The sequence below is a fragment of the Stomoxys calcitrans genome, chromosome 5 (assembly GCF_963082655.1).
Source record: "Stomoxys calcitrans chromosome 5, idStoCalc2.1, whole genome shotgun sequence".
NCBI lineage: Eukaryota > Metazoa > Arthropoda > Insecta > Diptera > Muscidae > Stomoxys > Stomoxys calcitrans.
This window is the reverse complement of record NC_081556.1, coordinates 91,183,374-91,207,013: the sequence shown is the minus strand read 5'-3', so window position 1 is coordinate 91,207,013 and position 23,640 is coordinate 91,183,374. Positions and strand designations below refer to the sequence as shown.

At 39.0% G+C, this 23,640-nt stretch overlaps 1 protein-coding gene across 1 annotated transcript in view; it reads left to right on the top strand.

The window, feature by feature from the left end:
* Positions 1–23,640, top strand: part of LOC106093324 (ABC transporter G family member 2) — a 46,989-nt gene that overhangs the window by 5,430 nt on the left and 17,919 nt on the right. The window contains exons 3-8 of the mRNA XM_059369853.1: positions 1,508–1,843; positions 2,901–3,139; positions 3,213–3,454; positions 5,912–6,080; positions 6,151–6,407; positions 6,474–6,834. Coding sequence (XP_059225836.1) covers positions 1,508–1,843; positions 2,901–3,139; positions 3,213–3,454; positions 5,912–6,080; positions 6,151–6,407; positions 6,474–6,834 — 1,604 coding nt within the window. The remainder of the gene's footprint in view (positions 1–1,507; positions 1,844–2,900; positions 3,140–3,212; positions 3,455–5,911; positions 6,081–6,150; positions 6,408–6,473; positions 6,835–23,640) is intronic.

The window sequence follows — 23,640 nt, the reverse complement described above, 5'->3', positions numbered from 1 at the left end:
TACTTGTTCGGTTCCTAGAAGCTCTATTATACCCACCACCGAAGGATTGGGGTATATTCATTTTGTCATTCCGTTTGCAACACATAGAAATATCCATTTTCTACCCTATAAAGTATATATTTTCTTGATCAGCGTAAAAATCTAAGACGATCTAGCCATGGCCGTCCGTCTGTTTGTTGAAATCACGCTACAATCTTTAAAATAGAGATATTGAGCTGAAACTGTGCACAGATTCTTTTTTTCTTCATAAGCAAATTAAGTTCGAAGATGGGCTATATCGGACTATATCTTGATATAGCCCCCATAGACCGATTCGCCGAATTAGGGTCTAAGGCCCATAAAAACCACATTTATTATCAGATTTTGCTGAAATTTTGAAAAGTGAATTGTGTTAGGCCCTTCGACATCTTTAATCCGGCCCTGATCGTTCCAGATTTGGATATAGCTGCCATATAGACCGATCTCTCGATTTAAGGTTTTGGGGGCATAAAAGGCGCATTTATTATCCGATTTCGCCCAAAGTTGGGACAGTAAGTTGTGTTAGGCTCTTCGAGATTTTTCTGCAACTTGGCCCAAATCGGTCCAGATTTGGATATAGCTGCCACATAGACCGATATCTCAATTTAAAGTCTTGGCCCCATAAAAGCGCATTTATAATCCGATTTTGTTAGGCTTCTCGACATCCGTGTCGTATATGGTTAATTTTTTATACACAATTGAACAATGGCTTGTACGATGAATTGCACAAATACAATGATTTAGTATTTGGTCCAAATCGGAACATATTTTGATATAGGGGCATAAGCTATGTATTTTTAACCGGATTTTGACGATAGGTGGTTTACGTTTATAGCCGAGGTGGTGGCCTTTAATGCTGTCGAAGCGGCCTTACAATGTAGAGATTTATCTGCAGAAAGTGGACCATTGTCAGGATTCAGAACGTCCACCACTGTCTTCTGATTCCGCCAGGATCTCATCCTCACAAGATCCGTTAGATCTTGACATGATGAGCTTCCGTACGCATTCAAGCAAGTGAGTAAGCAGTGGAAACACTCTTCCTCAGAACAATGGACACTTGCGGTGTGGACGATTCCAACTTAATTAATGTATACTATTATTCATGTGGACATTCTAAGTCGACCTAGCCAAGTTCGTTCGTCGTTCCGTCTTTCGAAATTATGACGTAGACCTTATTCTCAAATGGTTCTTCGATTTTACTTCATGAGCGCCCAGCTTAGCCTTAATTTTTCTACGATTTGATTGAATTTGGCTAGGTGAAGTAGCTTTATGTCTTGCAATATTCACATGACATCCCACCCACATAAACATAGAAACTGATAAGCGCCAATATAAACCGATCAATAAGTTCAATAGAAGTGGGTAAAAGGCTTTAGGTAATGAAAAATATTTGTGGGTTGTATCTCATTTAGCTTCTAAGGTATTTATTTCAATTGTGTTTATCGTATTTAAATTTAAGTTGATGTGCAAGTTTTCTTTAAATTTTCAGAATTCGTACAACCGATGGTGATATTAATGTCAATGAAACGAAACGTGATTTAAAAACATTTCGAAAGTTGTCGCGATATGTGTTCCAGGAGGACAATATTATTCCTTCCTTTACAGTTCTTGAGACAATGATGTTTGCCTCGAAGTTAAAAGTTAAGACAAACTGCAGCAAAGTGGAACGTGAAAAGTTGATATATGAGATTTTAGATACCTTCCATTTGCGTCAACAATCCCACACATTAATTGCAAATCTCTCAGGTGGTGAACGAAAAAGAATCAGCATTGCCCTGGAGTTGATTGATGATCCATCTGTATTATTGCTGGATGAACCTACAACGTGAGTATGTTTCCTTCAAAGATTCCATGATTTTAGAGCTATTCGTTGGTTTTCAACGTGCAAAGGGTAATTGTTCCTAGGTTGGGGGCAGGTTGTCGAGATCAGAACAACTTGGACTGTTTTTGTCAATTGTGATACCACTGTAGCCGTCGAATTACAATGCCAACTCAGCTATGGAGGCGCTACAATTGATTTTAAAATTTCTAACAAATGTGATTTCGAAAGACCCAAGCTTATACACAGCTAAAGGGATGCTATGTTAATTTTTAACAATAATAAATAACTCCATTTTAGAACCAAACTACTTTTGGGAATGAAACAAAAAAGCTGCTGTGACTTAACTGGGATAAATTTATACTTTTATTATACCCCCACCATAGGATGGGGGTATACTAATTTCATCATTCTGTTTATAACACCTCGAAATATGCGTCTAAGACCCCACAAAGAATATATATTCTTGATCGTAATGACATTCTAAGTCGATCTAGCCTTGTCCGTCCGTCTGTCTGTCGAAAGCACGCTAACTTTCGAAGTTAATTGAAAGTTAGCACAAATACTTTTTATTAGTGTAGGTAGGTTAGGATTGTAAATGGACCCTATCGGTCCATGCTTTGATATAGCATATAAACCGATCTGGGGTCGACTTCTTGAGCCTCTAGAGGGCGCAATCCTCGTCCGATTGGACTGAAATTTTGCACGTGATGTTTTGGTATCACTTTTAACAGCTGTGCTAAGTATGGTTCAAATCGGTACATAACCTGATATAGCTGCCATATAAACCGATCTGGGATCTTGACTTTTTCAGCCTCTAGAGGGCGCAGTTATTTTCCAATTTGGTTAACATTTTGTACAACTTGATATAGCTCCAATAGCATAACTGTTCTTATTCATTATTTTTTGTTTGTCTAAAAAGAGATAACACGCAAATAACTCGATAAATGCGATCCATGGTGGAGGGTATATAAGTTTCGGCCCGGCCGAACTTAGCACGCTCTTACTAGTTTTTTATACAATTTTGAAGAATATTCGATAACTTGCTTTTTTCATATTTTAGGGGTTTGGATGAATGCTCCGCTTCACAGTGCATTACATTTTTGCACAAACTGGCGAAAGATGGACGTACTGTGATATGTTCTCTGCACTGTCCATCAGCCAGACAATCTCAAATGTTTGATAAGGTTTATGCGTTGTCATGTGGAGAGTGCATTTATCAAGGCGCCGTAGAAAATATAGTGTCCTATATGGAGCTATTCAATTTACAGTGTCCAGTTACTCACAACCCATTGGATTTCAGTAAGTTTAAAGTAAAATATTGGGTTCAAGATCTTAGTAGGATATATGACAAGCTTCTTGTGATTGTTTTCAGTTATTGATGTTTCCATAAAATCATTTGGCGATTTCCAAAATAAAATGGTAGGACAAATACAAAATGGTATTATTTCTCTATGTCCTGCTGATGTAATACCTCAACCAACAGTTACAATTTTCGAGACATTGGAAGGATCGACTACAATGGTGAAAAGATCCCAGAGCAGTGGTAAAGGTTCTTGGTGGTTGGAGTACAAAATAATATCAATGCGTTTTTTTCAACAAATGTGGAGGGAGCAGGTAAAAACATGCTAAATCGGATGAGAATTGCGCCCTCTATTGGCTCAAGATGTCAAGATCGGCTTATATGGCAGCTATATCAGGTTATAGACCGATTTAAACGATATTTGGCACAGTTGTTGGAAGTCATAACAAACAACTTCATGCATAATTTCAGCCAAATCGGACGAGAATTGCGCCCTCTATTGGCTCAAGATGTCAAGATCCAAGACAGGTATATATCGGAGCTACATCAGGCTATGAAGCGAATTAATCTATACTTAGCACATTTGTTGGAAGTCATAATACAATAAAATACCTTGTGCAATATTTCAGCCAAATCGGATAAGAATTGCGCCCTCTAGTGGCTCAAGAAGTCAAGACCCAAGATCAGTTTATATGGCAGCTATATCAAAACATGGACCGATTTGGACCATTTACAATCCCAACCGACCTACACTAATAAGAAGTAATTGCGTACAATTTCACTCCTTCGAAAGTTATCGTGCTTTCGACAGACGGACAGAAATGGCTAGAGCGACTTAAAATGTCATGACGATCAAAAATATTTATACTTTATGCATTGATGCATATTTCGAGGTGTTACAAACGACGAAATTAGTATATCTCCCATCCTATGGTGGAGGGAATGAAAATTAAACACTACCCGAATCTTATATACTTTCCAGCATGGATCGCATTTGTCAAGTTCTTTGCCCAGTATCTATTTATAGGCGAACAAGGGATATTGGATAAGAATGCTTGCTATGGATGTTTGAGCTCATAGTAGAAGTCATTGTGCAAAATTTCTGCCAAATCGGATAATGATAGGGGTTTAAGAAGTAAGTTCGGGAGATCGGTTTATATGGCTGCTATATGAAAATATGGACCGATATTGCGCACATACAATCCCAACCAACCTACACTAATAGGAAAGTATTTGAGCAAGTATTTCAAGCGCCTAGCCTTCGAAAGTTGGCGGGCTTTCGACAGACAGACAGGCGAAATGACATGGCTAAATCGACTTAGAATGTCAAGACAATCAATAATATGTATACTTTATTGGGCCTCAGGTCAATATTTCGATGTGTTGCAGACGGAATGACGAAATTAGTATACCCCCACCCTATGGTTGCAAAATGACTTCTACTATGGGCTCCAACGTCCAACAAAAAATGTTTTTAAATAAAACAAATATTTTAAAATGGCTTCAATATTTTAAGTACAATGCTAAACGCCATCAATTCCTAATAGACTACTTCGTCTGGTATTAAATTAATACCAAATGGTATTAAAAATATTTTCCAAAAACGCGAATCAGATAATACCAGTCGGTAATGGCGAATCTAAGAAATAAAGAATGAGCAATCACACGGTTGCCTCCGAGGATACCTGGACATCTCATGTATGGTATTCTCCCGTCCCAACTTAACCAAATCTTCAGTCTCCCCTGGATGCTTGAACAATCCATATTGCCTCGTCTCCAGACTTAAAGTCTTGAGACAATAAATTGGTAGTTTTTCATCCGATTTCGATGAATTTTGGCACACTGAGTTCTGGTAGACCCCAATCGTTTCTGTGAAGTGTGGTTTAGATTGGACTATATTTGGATATAGCTGCCCGACCGCCCAATCTCCCGATATAGAGTATTGAGGCCATAAAAGATCCATTTATTACCCGAATTCGATGAAATTTGGCAAAGTCTGCTCTGGTAGATCCCTACCCATTGCTGTCAAATGTGGTCCAGATCGGACCATATTTCGATATATCTATCATATAGACCGATCTCCCGATGTAGTCTAATGAGCCAATAAAAGAAGCATTTTTCATCCTATTTCGATGAAATTTGGCAAAGCGAGTTTTGGTACTCTTCTAAACATTCGATTGGATGGAATTTGAAACAGTGCGTGTTGATAGACCTCTACACCTTTGTGTCGAACATCGTCCAGATCGGACAATATTTGGTTATAGCTGCAATATAGACCGACCTGCAGATATTGAGTATTTAGCAATAAAAGGAGCATAGCAACATAAGGAGCAATGAAAGGCCCCCTTCAATGACCTAAGGGAACTCCTCTGCTAATCGGCAGTGCTTTGGATAATTTATAATGCTTTATTACGCATTGAGACCGTCCATTTAAAAAAAGTATCATAAGTTTTTGTGAAGAACTGGAGAATTTGAAAATTTTCTCTAGTTTCGTTAATAAAATTGAATGATTCATGATATCAAAAGCCTTACTATGATCCAATAGTACTTGTAATGAATCCAACTTCTCATTCATATTTAACCTAAGATCTTCAATCACATCAATTAAATCCGTCATGTATGATCCAAATCGGTCAATAACCTGATACGGCTCTCATACAAAACGTTCTCCCGATTTGAGATGTTGAACAAGTCCCGATATTCTATTTTAGACAATCTTTTCTATTTCGCAATATACCCATTCGTGCAAAAAAAAATCTTCTCTTTTTCAGGTAAATGTGAAGCTAAGAATAATGGCTCATATTGTTTGCTCCATTATCATTGGACTAATTTTCTACAATGTGTCTCGAAATGCCCAATACAGTATTTTTAATTATTTCCTGGCTATAGCTTTTATAACATCAGCAATATTTTTGGCTATGGCTCCCATGTTAGCGACAGGTAAGTCGAAGCTCGAGGACGTCACCAAAAATGTTATATATACAAACCGAATAATTGATTTTTTTCATAGTTCCGAGAGATATACGTTACATGAAAAGCGAGTACTTCAATCAATGGTATCGTTTAAGTTCCTATTTCATGGCTATGGTAACCGCTCAATTACCCATATTGGGACCAATGTCAGTGGTGTTTGCATCCATCATTTTTATTGTTACTGGTCAGCCAATGCAACTGTGGAGGCTTCTGTTATTAATTGGCATAACGTTACTCACATCTTTGGTTTCATTGAGTTTTGGTCTTCTAATTGGATCCGCGTTTAATGGTTTGGTTGGTATATAAATCGGTGATAAAATATTGTGCAGTTTTAACCTACTTCTTTTTTCTTCTTCAAAGCATGGTTTGTTCATAGGCCCATTAGGAATTGGCATAATGCTGCTTTTTACAAATCTGGCCTCAACGGGTGGAGATATTCCTTTATATCAAAAAGTCTTAATGTACGGAAGTTTCATGCGTCATATTTTGGAAGGAGTGTTGGAGTCGTTCTTTGGCTTTGATCGATCAGATTTTCCTTGCCCGAACTGTGATTGGGTTTTCGCCTTCACAAAACCCAAATACATATTAAAGCTTTTGGGATGTGGGGATATCAGTTATCTTCGCGCCGTCATAGTTTCAAGCGGAATAACGATCTTATTTTCCTTACTATCGTTTTTAATACTGAAACGTCGATTTAATGTTAAGTATTTGTCTAGACGCCGCTAGGGATATGTATGGAGTTTCACAATCAAAATCTTTTCAAAGGGACTTCTAGTTACAACAATTAAATTTAAGTTAATAATATTGGTAGTAGTATATTTTTTTTATTAATACATGTTGTACTTAACTTATAAGATTAAAAAGGAATCTATTCTATACAAACGTTGACTACAGTTGTCAGTTGATATCTATTAAAAGGATAGAATAAAACAAGATGTATAGTGTTGAAGTATTGGTCAAGAATGTGATATGGCTTATGTACAAACCGATATGGCAATTTGACTTGATGTATAAGTTTTTGTATGACCTAAGATATGTAGATTAAGGGCGTATACAACAAACGTTGGGTATTTGCGAAAGCAGATCCAGACAGTGCTTGGCATTTTTTAGAGCAGAATTCTTGGCACTATGTGTGGACTGCGTTAATGGGAAATATGAAGGGGACACCCAAAACTCTGACGGAAGGATAAATTGGAGAAATACATTTCGAAACAAGTTGTCAAATACGGAAGGGGAACGCAGAAGTTCGAACAGTATGGTCTTTCTGAATCTGGCTTATTGATCAAACGGTCGTCAACTACGAGTAAGTAGTCTAATAATATACCTACCAAAGCCGAAATTATGGTTTTTTTACTCACCACCATAGGATGGAGGGTATACTTATCTCGAAATATGGATTTGAGACCCTATAAGGCATATGTATTATTGATCGGCTTGACATTCTGAGTCGATTTAGCCATCTCCGTCCGTCTGTCGAAATCACGATAGTGTTCGAAGAGACTACAAAGCCGCTTCGATACTCCTTTACGTTCAAAGGTATTTCAAGCCATGTCTGAGTTTGGTATCCCTGCAAAATTAATAACACTCTGCAGGATGACACTTGCTGATACGCGTTCCTCAGTAAGAATAGCAAAGAATCTCTCCGAACCATTTAATACCAAACGAGGTTTCAGACAAGGAGACAGCCTATCGTGTGATCTCTTTTATATCCTGCTGGAGAAGATTATACGAGATGCAGATGTGAATAGATATCGCACACTAATCACAAGAGAACACATGCTACTCGCCTATGCCGACGACATCGATATTATACGTTGGTCACCGGAAGTAGTAACTGCAGCCTTTAAAAGAATTGAAAGAGAGTCAATGAAAATGGGTCTGGCAGTTAATGTAGATAAGACGAAATGGATGGTTTCAACTCCCAAAAAACCTTGCACAACCGAGCAGATAAAGAAAATGGAGAAAGTTGGGAACCACAACTTTGAGACAGTCAGTAACTTTATCTACCTCGGCACCGCCGTAAGCGAAACGAATGACACCAGTTTTGAGATTAAGCGAAAAATAATACTGGCAAACAGATGCTACTTTGGACTAAGTAAGCAGTTTAGAAACAAGGCCACCTATCGACAGACGAAGATTTCACTATACAAGACACTGATACTACCCATGCTGTTATATGGTTCTGAGGCATAGGTACTTGTGAAAGTAGATGAGGCAGTGCTAGGAATATTTGAGAGAACGATTCTTCATAAAATATATGGACCAGTTTGCGTTAATGGAAAATATAGACGACGTATGAACCACGAGCTGTATGACGTCGATAGCATAGTTACACGCATCAAAATACAACGGCTGCGATGGCTAGGTCATGTTGTCAGAATGGATGAAGAAGCTCCAGCAATGAAATCTTTTGAAGGCAAATACGGTGGAGCACGCAAACCGGGAAGACCAAAAGCCCGATGGAAAGATCAAGTTGTAGGAGACACCTCGAAACTTGGAGTCAGAGATTTTAGAATGAGTGAAATTTAGCACCATGACTTGTGTTTTAACCCTCAACATCCATCCTGGGTATGATAAGAATCGGTCTATATACTGATATAGACCCCATATAAAGCTATTATCGAATAAGAATTCTTGAGTCCCTCGAAGCACCTATTTACATCCCATTGGAATTAAATTTGGCACGAAGACGTCTGCTTTGACTTCCAGTAATAGTTTTGTTTTTGCGGAATCAATTGTGGTGGGTACCCATGTATGTATGGACAGTTCATTATTATACCCTCCACCATAAGATGGGGGGTGTGCTAATTTCGTCATTCTGTTTGTAACTACTCGAAATATTCGTCTGAGACCCCATAAAGTATATATATTCTTGATCGTCGTGAAATTTTATGTCGATCTAGCCATGTCCGTCCGTCTGTCCGTCCGTCCGTCCGTCCGTCCGTCTGTCTGTCGAAAGCACGCTAACTTTCGAAGGAGTAAAGCTAGCCGCTTGAAATTTTGCACAAATACTTCTTATTAGTGTAGGTCGGTTGGTATTGTAAATGGGCCATATCGGTCCATGTTTTGATATAGCTGCCATATAAACCGATCTTGGGTCTTGACTTCTTGAGCCTCTAGAGTGCGCAATTCTTATCCGATTCGAATGAAATTTCGCACGACGTGTTTTGTTATTATATCCAACAACTGTGCCAAGTATGGTTCAAATCGGTCCATAACCTGATATAGCTGCCATATAAACCGATCTTGTGTCTTGACTTCTTTAGCCTCAAGAGTGCGCAATTCTTATCAGATTGAAATGAAATTTTGCACGACGTGTTTTGTTATTATATTCAACAACTGTGCCAAGTATGGTTCAAATCGGTTCATAACCTTATATAGCTGTCATATAAACCGATCTTGGGTGTTGACTTCTTGAGCCTCTAGAATGCGCAATTCTTATCCGATTGGAATGAAATTTTGCACGACGTGTTTTGTTATGATATCCAACAACTGTGCCAAGTATGGTTCAAATCGGTCCATAACCTGATATAGCTGGCATATAAACCGATCTTGGGTCTTGACTTCTTGAGCCTCTAGAGGGCGCAATTCTTATCCAATTTTAATGAATTTTGGCACGTAGTATTTTGTTATGATATCCAACAACTGTGCCAAATATGGTTCAAATCGGTTCATAACCTGATATAGCTGTCATATAAACAGATCTGGGGACTTGATTTCTTGAGCTTCTAGAGGGCGCAATTCCTATCCGATTTGGCTGAAATTTCGCAAGACGTTTTTTATTGTTACTTTCAACAACTATGTCAAATAAAGTACAAGTCGGTTCATAACCTGATATAGCTGCCATATAAACTGATCTGGGATCTTGACTTCTTGAGCCTCTAGAGGTCGCAATTATTATCCGATTTGCCTGAAATTTTGTACGACGGATTCTCCCATGACCATTAACATACGTGTTTATTATGGTCTGAATCGGACTATAGCCCGATACAGCTCCCATATAAATCGATCTCTCTATTTTACTTCTTGAGCCCACAAAGGGCGCAATTCTTATTCGAATTGGCTGACATTTTACACAGGTCTCCAACATATAATTTAATTGTGGTCCAAACCGGACCATATCTTGATATCACTCTAATAGCAGAGCAAATCTTTTCTTATATCCTTTTTTTTTGCCTCAGAAGAGATGCCGGGAAAAGAACTCGACAAATGCGATCCATGGTGGAGGGTATATAAGATTCGGCCCGGCCGAACTTAGCACGCTTTTACTTGTTTTTGTTATAAGGGCCGTAAATTAATTATGTTGTTTTAAAAATGTCATTGATATGGATCCTATGTTATGAAGGCTGTGGCACTTGCACATTAATTGTGTGTTGTAAAGTGTGAAGGATATGTTTATTAGGGGTTTGATGGTGGTAACGGATAAGTGGGATTGATTATATATGGGTCGTAAATCATGGAGTTATAAAAATGTCATTGATATGGGTCCTACGTAACCTTCTTTATACCCACCACCGAAGCTCACGCTACAGTCTTTAAAAATAGAGATATTGAGCTAAAACTTTAAACAGATTCTTTTTTTCTCCATAAGTAGGTTAAGTTCGAAGACTATATCTTGATATAGTCCCCATTTAGACCGATCTGCCGATTTAGGGTCTTAGGCCCATAAATGCCACATTTATTTTCCAATTTTGCTGAAATTTAGGACAGTGAGTTGTGTTAGGGTCTTCAACATCCTCCTACAATTTGGCTCGGATTGGTCTAGATTTGAATATAGCTGCCATATAGACCGATTTTTCGATTTAAGCTTTTGGGCCCATAAAAGGTGCATTTATTGTCCGATGTCGCCAAAATTTGGGACAGTAAGTTGTGTTAGGCCTTTCGATATCCTTCTTCAATTTGACCCAGATCGGTCCAGATTTGAATATAGCTGCCACATAGACCTATCTCTCAATTTAAGGTTTTGGACCCATAAAAGGCGCATTTATTGTCCGATTTCGCCGAAATTTTGGACAGTGAGTTGTGTTAGGTTCTTTGAGATTTGTCTGAAACTTGGCCCAAATCGGTCCAGATTTGGATATAGCTGCCATATAGACCGATATCTCGATTTAAAGTCTTGGCCCAATAAATGGCGCATTTATAATCCGATTTTATTGAAATTTGACACAGTGACTTATGAAAGGCTTCTCGACATCCGTGTCGTATACGGTTCAGATCGGTTTATTTATACCCTTCACCACTACTGTGGCACAGGGTGTTATAGCTTAGTGAATTTGTTTGTAACACCCAAAAGGAAAAGAGATAGATCCATTGATAAGTATATCAGAGTGTACAAAATACAGGTCGCAGTTTTCATCCGATCGTCTTCAAATTTGGTACAGGCATGTTTTTCGACCTAGCTAACCATTCCGCTAGGAACCTGACGGCGAATATGATTAGAATTCTGACAGGGCAACGGAGTGGTTTGAGGATTGATCACATCTTGAATAATAAGATTGATGAACTTCAATTTATTTTTGAGAATTTGGGTTTGGATGCTATTTGCGTATCGGAGACGTGGCTGAATGAGACAACTCCTGACTCTTTCATTACTCTTGAAGGGTATACGGTCTTCAGGGCTGATAGACTACGCAGAGGAGGCGGCTCAGCGATTTATGTCAGCAGCAATTTAAGGACTCGCATGTGTGCCAGATCGGAAGTTGATGATAGCATTGAATATGTGTTCATCGAAATATATGCTGTGGAATGGAAGCTCTTACTTGGTTGTGTCTGTAGGCCAAACCACAACATTGATATGGGACCATTCATAGAAGTAGTGGAACACCTCACTATTACCTACTCCGATGTCATTATAGCAGGTGATTTTAATTTTAACATCCTTTTGGACACAGGTCTCACCGTGCAGAAGTCTTCATTGAGCTTATTACCAATACATCCATGCCGACTCATTTTTCGTCCAGTTCCAACACCCTTCTGGATTTGTTCTTTGTTAGTAAGATTTCAAATGTTTTCTTGTATGACCAAATGTTTTCTTGTATGACCAACAGGCCTGAAATGGGGCCTGAATCCTAGGATAGTACAGACAACCTAGAAGGAAGGGAATAGGTTTCCGATCGGATACCTGAGATGAACCTGGAAATCGAGTGCGAGGCACTGCTGCCAGAGGTGTAGTCTTGAATTGACGGAACCCTAGTATTGCCATCTGGAAGATCATGTTGCACGCATGGATCAAAGCTACAGGACAGAGTGGGCCTGGGGGTTTTCATTGAGAACCCAGGGACTGAGTTCTGTTTTAGACTGACTGACGTGAGGTGCTGTGGTGCTAACGCGAGGACATCGAGTGTGATCATCTTTACCGACAGTAAAATTATCATAAGGGCAATAAAAACCAGGACGGTAAGATCACGAACAGTCTTGCAGTGTAAGAAGGAGATTAACGCCTTCTCTGAGGATGGCATAATCCACATCGTTTGGGTGCCGGGCCATAACGGAGTAAGGGGAAATGAAAGGGCAGACGATTTGGCGTTGAAGGCCAGAGGACTGCCTTTCGGGTCGACGCAGCCCGAGTTAGAGGAGTGGGTGACGAATGTGCATGCATCATTGTGGAACTGCGAAAGGATCGGTAAGACGGCAAAAATTCATATAGCTATTGGTATCATAACGGGACACACAGGACTTCAAGCTCCCTTATGTAAAATCGGTGCGGCAAGGGATAGCGTGTGTAAGGCATGCAGGGAAGATGATGAGACGGCTCGGCTTTCGCGTCCAACAGATACCGGTACTTAGGTGGAGACACAATATCAGTCATGAACCAACTTTGGAGAGTGGTATTGAAAACACTTAAGTATGTTGTAAATAGCACGGAATTCGTAACTTAAAATTTTCTTTTTAGAGGTTACTTTATAGTTTTTAGAGCACACAACAAGCCGATTACTGGCTATGTCCATAGTGGCATGAGGCGGATTAATAACTGCATCCTCTTTTCTACCTAATCAAACCTAATCTAAATCGAACGATCCACATGTCATGCAAGTCAATCTCTTGCTTTTTGGGCAAAAGAAAGTTTGATGTCATCTCACGATAGCGCTCACCATTAACAGTTACGTTACAATTCGCATCACCGTTGGAGAAGTACGATCCATTGATGCATTGGTAGCTCTTGCAATGCTTCTGTCTGATCTTCACTCTAAAATCGACAATTCTGCTTATTTACGTACCGGTTGAGCAAAAAATGAGCTTCGTCGCTCAATGAAAGAAGCTCGCGATGAACTTTTTTAATTACGCACCAATGTTGATAAAAAAAATTCTAAAATTTGCAAGTGTTGTTCCTTTGTAAGACGATTCATGGTTAAATTATGGAACAAACTGTAGATGTTTGACGGTGAAACAAAACAGGAAACGTGCGTGAGCTGTTTAAACCATTGTTGTCAAAAAGATAATAGCTAAAAAATCAACCTTTATAATAAAAAAAAAATTAAGTACAAACCTCGCTTAAATGAGCCTTTTTAGTTAACTAGCTGTTTGTCACAAATTTAGGGCTAGGATGTAGAAACCTTTGGCAGTTAGTTAGTAACCGTGTATGGTTAATTGAAATGCTAAAGCTTTGCAATTTGAGAAGATTGAGACACGAATGTCGAAAAGCCTAACATAAGTCACTGTCCCAAATTTGAGCAAAATTGGATTATAAATGTGCCTTTTACGGGGCCAAAACCTTAAATCGGGGGATCGGTCTTTGTGGCAGCTATATCCAAATCTGGACCGATCTGGGCCTAATGCAAAAAGTTGTCGAAGAGCCTAACACAACTCACTGTCCCAAATTTCGGCGAAATGGGACTATAAATGAGCCTTTTATGGGCCCAAAACCTTATATCGAAAGATCCGCCTATATCGCAGCTATATCCAAATCTTGACCGATCTGAGCATCTAAAAAAGAATATCAGAAGGCCTAACAGAACTCACTGTCCCAAATTGCGGCTAAATCGGACAATAAATGTGCCTTTTATGGGCCCAAAACCTTAAATTGAGAGATCGCTCTATATGGTAGCTATATCCAAATCTGGGGCGATCTGAGTCAACTTGAAGAGGAATATCGGAAGGCCTAACAGAACTCACTGGTCCAAATTTCTGCGAAATCGGACAATAAATGCGCCCTTTATGAGCCCAAAACCTTAAATCGAGAGATCGGTCTATATGGCAGCTATATACAAATCTGGACCAGTCTGGCCCAAATTGAAGGAAGTTGTCGAAGAGCCTAACAGAACTCACCGTCCCAAATTGCGGCTAAATCGAACAATAAATGAGCCTTTTATGGGCCCAAAACCTTAAATTGAGAGATCGGTCTATATGGAAGCTATATCCAAATCTGGGCCGATCTGGGCCTAATTGAAGAAGAATGTTGAAAGGGCTAACACAACTCACTGTCCAAAAATATTGGTGAAATCTGACAATAAATGAGCCTGTTATGGGCCCAAGACCTTGAATCGAGAGATCGGTCTATATGGCAAATATATTAAAATCTGGACCGATCTAGGCCAAATTGAAGAAGGATATCGACTGGCTTGTCACAACTCACTGTCTCAAATTTCAACAAATTCGGATTAAAAATGTGGCTTTTATGGGCCTAAGACCCCCAATCGGCGGATCGGTCTATATGGGGGCTATATCAGGATATAGTCCGATATAGGCCATATTCAAACTTTACCTGCTTGTAGACAAAAAAGAATCTGTGCAAAGTTTCAATATCTCTATTTCTATTTTTAAAGACTGTAGCGTGATTTCAACAGACAGACAGACGGACATGGCTAGATCGTCTTAGATTTTTACCCTGATCAAGAATGTATTTATTTTATTGGAACGGAAATGGATATTTCGATGTGTTGCAAACGGAATGACAAAATGAATATACCCCCTTCCTTCGGTGGTGGGTATAAAAAGTTATAAAGGATATAATGATGTTACTTTTCTTGTGCAAAAAAAAGCAAACTTTTTTTTTAGAAAACTTTAATTTCTGAAGCGAATAACAATTATAGAAAGGAACTGTTTGCACAATTTGTTTTCAATACTCGTAGATTTTCATAACCTTTCTAACGATGTCAAAAAATTTTCAATCGGTTTACAAATGATCTCACAATTTCACAAATACCGACAACGCCTTGACAAATTTTTTCAAAAAACATCGTTGCAAGTCCAATAACCCATTAACCGTTAGAGATATACCGGAAATTTCCGCACGTTTTACGAGCTCTATGTTTAAAAGAAAGAATCGAGCCGATCGGTCCATAAATAACTGTTTGGCAAGCAATACTATATTGGGTTGCCCAAAAAGTAATTGCAAATTTTTTAATAGAAAGTAAATGCATTTTTAATAAAACTTAGAACGAACTTCAATCAAATATACTTTTTTTACACTTTTTTTCTAAAGCAAGCTAAAAGTAGCAGCTGATAACTGACAGAAGAAAGAATGCAATTACAGAGTCACAAGCTGTGGAAAAATTTGTCAACGCCGACTATATGAAAAATCCGCAATTACTTTTTGGGCAACCCAATATTTGACATACTCGAAATAATCAACATTCAAGCCACATGGATCGGACTCTGAGCAAATTGAACAAATTTTGCATACTTCTCCATACACTTCTCCATTGACTTAGTTTCGTGTACATGTCTCTATCCGTTCAAAAGTTCCAGAATTATTTCCAAGAGTTTGCGATTTGGCAACTCTGTGTAACCTTTAAATACAAAGCTTTTAGCGGGAAGAGCATTTTACAATATTTGTCCATAAGCTAGCGAATCCCCTAGATTGGTAAATAAAACAAACCAAATGTTGTGCTCCTCCTCACCCATCAAGAGAATAAACGTCAATGGTTTGTCATTTGTTCGTCTGGTCTATTGTTCGACGTTCACGAACAGGCAATAAAATTTACTGTTACAAGCAGAAAATGTGTTTGTGTTGATAAGTTTGTGCTATCGACGCAGTGAATTGCGTTGGGCAATCACAAAACATGCCAACGCGAGGAAGTATACGAAGAATTATTATACTCACCAAATGCGTGGGGTATAATAATCTATTCATCGCTTTTGTAACACCTCGAAATATTGATCTGCAACCCTATATAGTAAGTATATATATATATATATATATATATATATATATATATATATATATATTTTTTTTTTATTGCCTTGCAATTCTAAGTCGATCTAGCCCAGACCGTCCGTCTGTGGAAATCATGTTAGTGGTCGAACAAGTAAATCTATCCGCTTGAAATCCTTCGACTTAACTTCTTGAGCTCCTTAAAGCAGCAATTGTTATCAGATCGGACGGAAAATAGTCTTCTATTTCTACTTCCAACAATCGTGTCGAATGTGGTCCACTTTGGTGTAAGACCTAATAAAGCTCCCATATAAGCCGATCCAGCGATTTGGCACCTTGAGCCCCTGAAAGCCGCAATTATTATACGATTAGAGCATAGTGTTTCCATTTGACTCATAACATCCATGAAAGTATTGCCCAAATCTATCTATTGTATAACCTGATATAGCTTCCATAAAAATCGATCTCCCGACAACAGTACGGCTTAAAATTAAAGCTGAAATTTTTGCTGGATTTGGAAGAAATATTGAACGTAAAGTACACGTTTGCTCTTCACTATGCTCTTATGAGCAAATGTTTGGCAGAATCTATGGTGGTGGGTTCCCAAAATTCGGCCAGACCGAACTTTACACATTCTTACATGCTTTTCATTTTGAATTTTCATTAGAAACTCAAGCACTGATACCTATGGTAATCATTCTTTTATATTTTTTATAGAAAAAACAATAGGATGGTACGAACAATTATACTGTAAAACTGAGCATCGAAATTTTGTTAGTTGTTGGCATGATCTTCATCACAAAAAAAAAAAATTTATTTTTCATGGCAGTACCCTGGGGTACTAAAGACAACAGTTTTGGATCGTTAGCATTCTGTAAAGCATGATATGCTGCCATTGTATACTCCTTAAGGTTGGGCGATAAGGACTACGCCCACAAGGAACTGGAGACTACTCTAGATGAGATAGCCACTGCGGCTATGAGGCGATGGGAGAACGGATCGATAATAGGATCAGGTCAAATAATCACGGTGACGATAGGAAACCTGGAAGGAATGGAAGAGGTTTCGTATCGGATACCTGAGATGACACTTGAAGTCGAGTGAGAGTCACTGCTGGCAGCACCACAGTCTTGATTTGACGGAACCCTGGTATTGCCATCTGGAAGTCTTTGGAACTCGGGTAGAACAAAGCTAGAGAACAGGGTGGTCCTAGGGGTCCGACTGCCTACCGTACGGAAGTACGGAAGAACAAATACTATGGAGAGATCCGGATCGTGTGTAGAGGAGGCCAATACTGAAAGGAAATAAGGAAGAGATCAGTACTGCTTTCGGTATCGTAACGGCATGCCAAAGAATACGAGCTCACTTCACAGTGATAGCACAAATGCTGCAGATGGTATGCAGATAGTATTCTGTTATGACTCTTAATAAATGTGCCCAGTACTGTCCAAATCGATCAAGAACTCGATATAGCTTCCATATAAACCGATCTCCCGATTAGACTTCTTGAGACTTTGCAAGCCGTGATTTTTATCCGATATGTCTGAAATTTTGCAAATAGTGTTCTGTTATGACTTCCAACAACTGTGCCAACTGCGGTCCAAATCGATATATAACCAGATATAGCTACCATATTTGAGTGGAATAAATGGTGGTGGGTTCCCAAGATTCGGCCCGGCCTAACTTAGCACGTTATTACTTGTTTTTATTAAAATTGGTCCAAATATGTCCGTCTATAACGCCGAACGAACGAAAGGTTCAAATCCCGTCGCGAACATCAGAAAAATGCTATCCCCTTCCTAATGCTGGCTATATTTGGGAGGTATCCTGGAATGTTAAATCTTCTCTTCCAAGTGGTTTCGCTATGCGGCGATCTATTCGGACCCGGCATAGAAAAGGAGGCCTTTTTTCACTGAGCTTAAACTTTAATCGGACTGCATTCATTGATATGAAAGAAGTATCCCCTGTTCCTTAATGGAATGTTCATGGAAATAAATATCATTTAAAACCGATCGTCGATATCGGGACAATATCCTGTTGAATTTCTTTAAGCAATTTGAGACAAATTAAAACTAGCGGAAAATATAAATTTTTACAATAATCAACAAAACAAATTGTCATCAATATACTAACCAGGTCCCTAAATGTTTGACCAAATAATTGAATAGCCAAATCTTCCTATAAAACAAGTAAAAGCGTGCTAAGTTCGGCCGGGCCGAATCTTATATACCCTCCACCATTGATCGCATTTGTCGAGTTCTATGCGCGGTATCTCTTTTTAGACAAACATAGAATATTGAATAATAACTGTTATGCTATTGGAGCTATATCAAATTATAGTCCGATTCGGACCATAAATGAATGCTGAACATTGTAAAAGTCATTGTGTAATATTTCAGTTCATTCGGATAAGAATTGCGCCTTGTAGGCGCTCAAGAAGCAAAATCGGGAGATAGGTTTATATGGGAACTGTATCAAGCTATTAATGGATTCAAACTATATTATACACGTATGTTAAAGGTCATGAGAGAAGCCGTTGTACCCTTTGTTGCGCCCTCTAGAGGTTCAAGAAGTCAAGATATCAGAATTGCAAATTGCAAATGTTGCCCATGAAAATTCCACTAAGGAACAGGAGCAAACTTCTAACATATCAATGAGGGCAGTCCGATTCAAGTTTAAGCTCAATGATAAGGGGCCTCATTCTTATAGCCGAGTCCGAACGGCGTGCCGAAGTGCGACTTCTCTTAAAAGAGAAGTTTTTACATGGCCAATGCTGAAAATTTTTTCTGATGGTCCCGCTATAATTCGAACCCAGACGTTCAGCGTCATAGGCGGACATGCTAACCTCTGCGCTACGGTAGCCTTCCTGCTCCCATTAGTGACTTAAATTGTCCATATAAAAATTTGCAATATTTTTATCCTGTTCACTGTTACAGAAGGATTTTGAGAATTTTTCGATTTTCCAGCACAGTGAGGTGAAATAAGTAAAAACAGATGGTAAAACCCTGCAGATGGTTGGGGTAAATTCACCTCTATTGTCACAAATTACCAGTCATTGTATTCCATTGCGTGGCTGCTTTGGCATATTTTTCTGTTCACAGAATAAATCGATGAAAACACCGATTGTTCATTGTTTTTGGTGCTGTTCTTGTTGTACACACACGTATAAAAAAGCAAGCAACCATATTGCTCTGAGTTAGTTCTTTTCTTCTTCGCTACTTGTGTTCAGAAAAGTTGATGTTTGTTTTGCTTCAGCTGCAGTATGAGAAAGCAAATATTATGTGCTAAATTATGCAAAATTTTGGGGTATATTCATTTTGTCATTCCGTTTGCAACACATAGAAATATCCATTTCCGATCCTATAAAGTATATATATTCTTGATCAGCGTAAAAATCTAAGACGATCTAGCCTTACCCGTCCGTCTGTCTGTTGAAACACGCTACAGTCTTTAAAAATAGAGATATTGAGTTGAAACTTTACACAGATACATTTTTTGTCCATAAGCAAGTTAAGTTCGAAGATGGGCTAAATCGGACTATATCTTTATATGGGCTGTCATATAAAGTTGAAGCGAAAATCATCCATGACAATTTAAGAGACATTGTAAACGAACACATCATCATGTCTCATGACCATTCATGTGACAGGTCTGTTACGATGTCCTTTAAAGAGCGTTCGTTTTTCAAAGAAAACAATTAAATTTTAAATTTCTCAATAAAAAGAAGTAAAAGCTTGCTAAGTTCAGCCGGGCCGAATCTTGAAAACCCACCACCATGAATTCTGCTAAAATATGGTAGCTATATCAGGTTATAGACTAATATGGACCGCAGTTGGCACAGTTTTTGAAAGTCATAACAACACACTATGTGCAACAAGAATGTGTACACAAGCAGTCAAATCGGAAGATCGGTTTATATGGGGGCCATATCAGGTTAAAGACTGAGGACCGCACTTGGCACAGTTATTGAGAATAATAGCGGAACTCTATGTGCAAAATTTCAGCCAAATCGGCTTCCAGGGGCTCAAGAAGTCAAATCGGGAGATCGATTTATATGGGAGGTAAATCAGGTTGAAGACCAATTTGGGCCGTACTTGGCAATGTTGTTGGAAGCCGTAACAGAAAACTATGCGCAAAATTTCAGACAAATCGGATGAAAATTGAGGCCTCCAGGGGCTCAGGGAGTCAAATCGGGAAATTGGTTTATATGGGAGCTATATCAGGTTCTTGACCGAGTTGGCACAGTTGTTGGAAGTTATAGCAGAACACTGCACGCAAAATTTTAGCCAAATTGGACAAAAATTGCGGCTCGGTTTATACGGGAGCTATATCAGGTTCTTGACCTATTTTGACCGTACTTAATACGGTTGTTGGATGTCATAACAGAACGCCATGTGCAAAATTTCACACAAATCGAACAAAAATTGCGGCTTCCAAGGGCTCAAGTACTCAAATCGGAAGATCGGTTTATATGGGAGCTATGTCAAGTTATACACTGATTAGGACCGTACTTGACATAGTTGTTCAAAGTCATAACAGAACACTATGTGCAAAATTCCAGTCAAATCGGACAAAACTTGAGGCTTCCAGGGGCTCAAGGAATTAAATCGGGAGACCGGTTTATATGGGATTTATTGTATATCAGGTTTCGACCGATTTACTCAGCACTTGGCACAGTTGTTGAAAGCCTTAACAAAACACTATATGCAAAATTTCAGCCAAATCGGATGAAAATTAAGGCTTCAAGAGGCTCAAGAATTCAAATCGGGAGATCGGTTTATATGACAGCTATATCAGCTTATAGATCGATTTGGACCGTACTATGCATAGTTGTTGAAAGTCATAACAGAACATGTGCTAAATTTCAGTCAAATCGGAAAAATCTTGAGGCTTCCAGGGGCTCAAGAAGTCAAATCGGGAGATCGGTTTGAATTGGAGCTATATCAGGTTATAGACCGATTTGGACCGTACTTGGCACAGTTGTTGAAAGTCATTACAGAACAGCTTGTGCAAAATTTTAGCCAAATCGGACAAAAATGGAGGCAAAAAATCAAATCTGGAGATCGGTTGATATGAAAGCTAAATCTAAATCTGAACCGATATGGCCCGTTTGCAATCCCCAAAGCTGTAAGCTGCAATTTTTGTACCGTGGCGCAGAGGTTACCATGTCCGCCTAAGACACCGAACGCCGGTGTTCAAATGCAGGCGAGAGCATCAGAAAAATTTTCAGCGGTGGTTATCCCCTTACTTATGCTTCCTACATTTGTGAGGTATCCAGCCATGTTAAAACTTCCCTACCAAGTGGTGTCCCTATGCTGCACTCCCTTCGGACTCGGCATAAACATTTAGCTTAAACTTTAAACGGACTGTACTCATCCCCTGTTCCTTAGTGGAATGTTCATTGGAAATTTAGTTAGTAGTGGTAAGTCGCAAACGTATTTGCCTAAACCATGAATCATGTCCAAATAATCTCAATTAAATTAAACTGTATACACTTCTTACACCCTTCACCACCAATAAACTGGGTAATGATAGTAGTAAATCTAAAAGTGGTTGTGAATCTCCCTATCTAGAAGCAAACCAATCGTTAAACAGTCGAATCCGCTTAATTGAACACCGTTCAAATGAAAAAATCGGTTAATTGAAAAAAAAAAAAAATCACTTTGACTAATTGATTTTAAGGATTTTTTCACACATTTCACTCCGCTTAAATGAAAAACACCTATTCATTAAAAAATCGCTTAATTGAAATACCAATTATGCCGAAACAAGTAAAAGCGTGCTAAGTTCGCCCAGGGCCGAATCTCATATACCCTCCACCATGGATCACGTAAGACGAGTTCTTTGGGCTTTATCTCTTTTTAGGCAAACAAAGGATAATGAAAAATAACTGTTATGCTATTGGAGCTATATCAAGTCCAATTCGGGCCATAAATGATTTGAATGCTGAACATTGTAGAAATCGTTGTGTAATATTTCAGTCCACCCTAAATTTCAGCCAAATCGGTTTAAATTGCGCCCTCCAGCGGCTCAAGAAATCAAGATCCAAGATCGGTTTATACTATACTAGGTTATGAACCGATTTGAATAATACTTGGCTCAGTTGTTGGAAGAGATACCAAAACGCCACGTGCAAAATTTCAGTCAAATCGGACGGGAATTGCACCCTGTAGTGGCTTAAGAAGTCAAAATCCCAGATCGGTTTATATGGCAGCTATATTAGGTTATTTACCGATTTGAATCATACTTAGCATAGTTGTTGGAAGTGATACCAAAACACCACGTGCAAAATAACAGCCAAATCGGATAAGAATTGCGCCCTCTAAAAGCTGAAGAAGTCAAGACCCCAGATCGGTTTTTATGGCAGCTATATAAGGTAATGAACCGATTTGAATCATACTTAGCACAGTTGTTGGAAATTATACCAAAACACCATGGGCAAAATTTCAGTCAAATCGGACGAGAATTGCGCCTTCTAGAGGCTCAAGAAGTCAAGACCCATGATCGGTATATATGGCAGCTATACTAAAGCATGGACCGATTTGGCCCATTTGTAATCCCAACCAACCTAAAGTATTGATGCAAAATTTCAAGCGCCTAGCTTTACTCCTTGGAAAGTTAGTGTGCTTTCGACAGACAGACGGACGGGCGGACAGACGAACGGGCGGACAGACGGACGGATATGGCTTGATCGACTTAGAATGACATGACGATCAAGAATATAGATACTTTATGGGGTCTCAGGCGCATATTTCGAGGTGTTACAAACAGAATGACGAAATTAGTATACCCCCATCCTATGGTGGAGGGTGTAAAAACCATTTACTAACTTAGCACCTGTTAGTGGAAAACATTCTTAATTTCCCAAACTTCAGTTAATTGAAACTTATTTCAACTACCCGGACTTCGCATAACTGAAAACAACGGTTAATTGAACGGATTTTCCTGTTTTTTTTTTTTTTTATACCCTCCACCATAAGATGGGGGGTATACTAATTTCGTCATTCTGTTTGTAACTACTCGAAATATTCGTCTGAGACCCCATAAAGTATATATATTCTTGATCGTCGTGAAATTTTATGTCGATCTAGCCATGTCCGTCCGTCTGTCCGTCCGTCCGTCCGTCCGTCCGTCCGTCTGTCTGTCGAAAGCACGCTAACTTCCGAAGGAGTAAAGCTAGCCGCTTGAAATTTGGCACAAATACTTCTTATTAGTGTAGGTCGGTTGGTATTGTAAATGGGCCATATCGGTCCATGTTTTGATATAGCTGCCATATAAACCGATCTTGGGTCTTGACTTCTTGAGCCTCTAGAGTGCGCAATTCTTATCCGATTGGGATGAAATTTTGCACGACGTGTTTTGTTATGACATCCAACAACTGTGATAAGTATGGTTCAAATCGGTCCATAACCTGATATTGCTGCCATATAAACC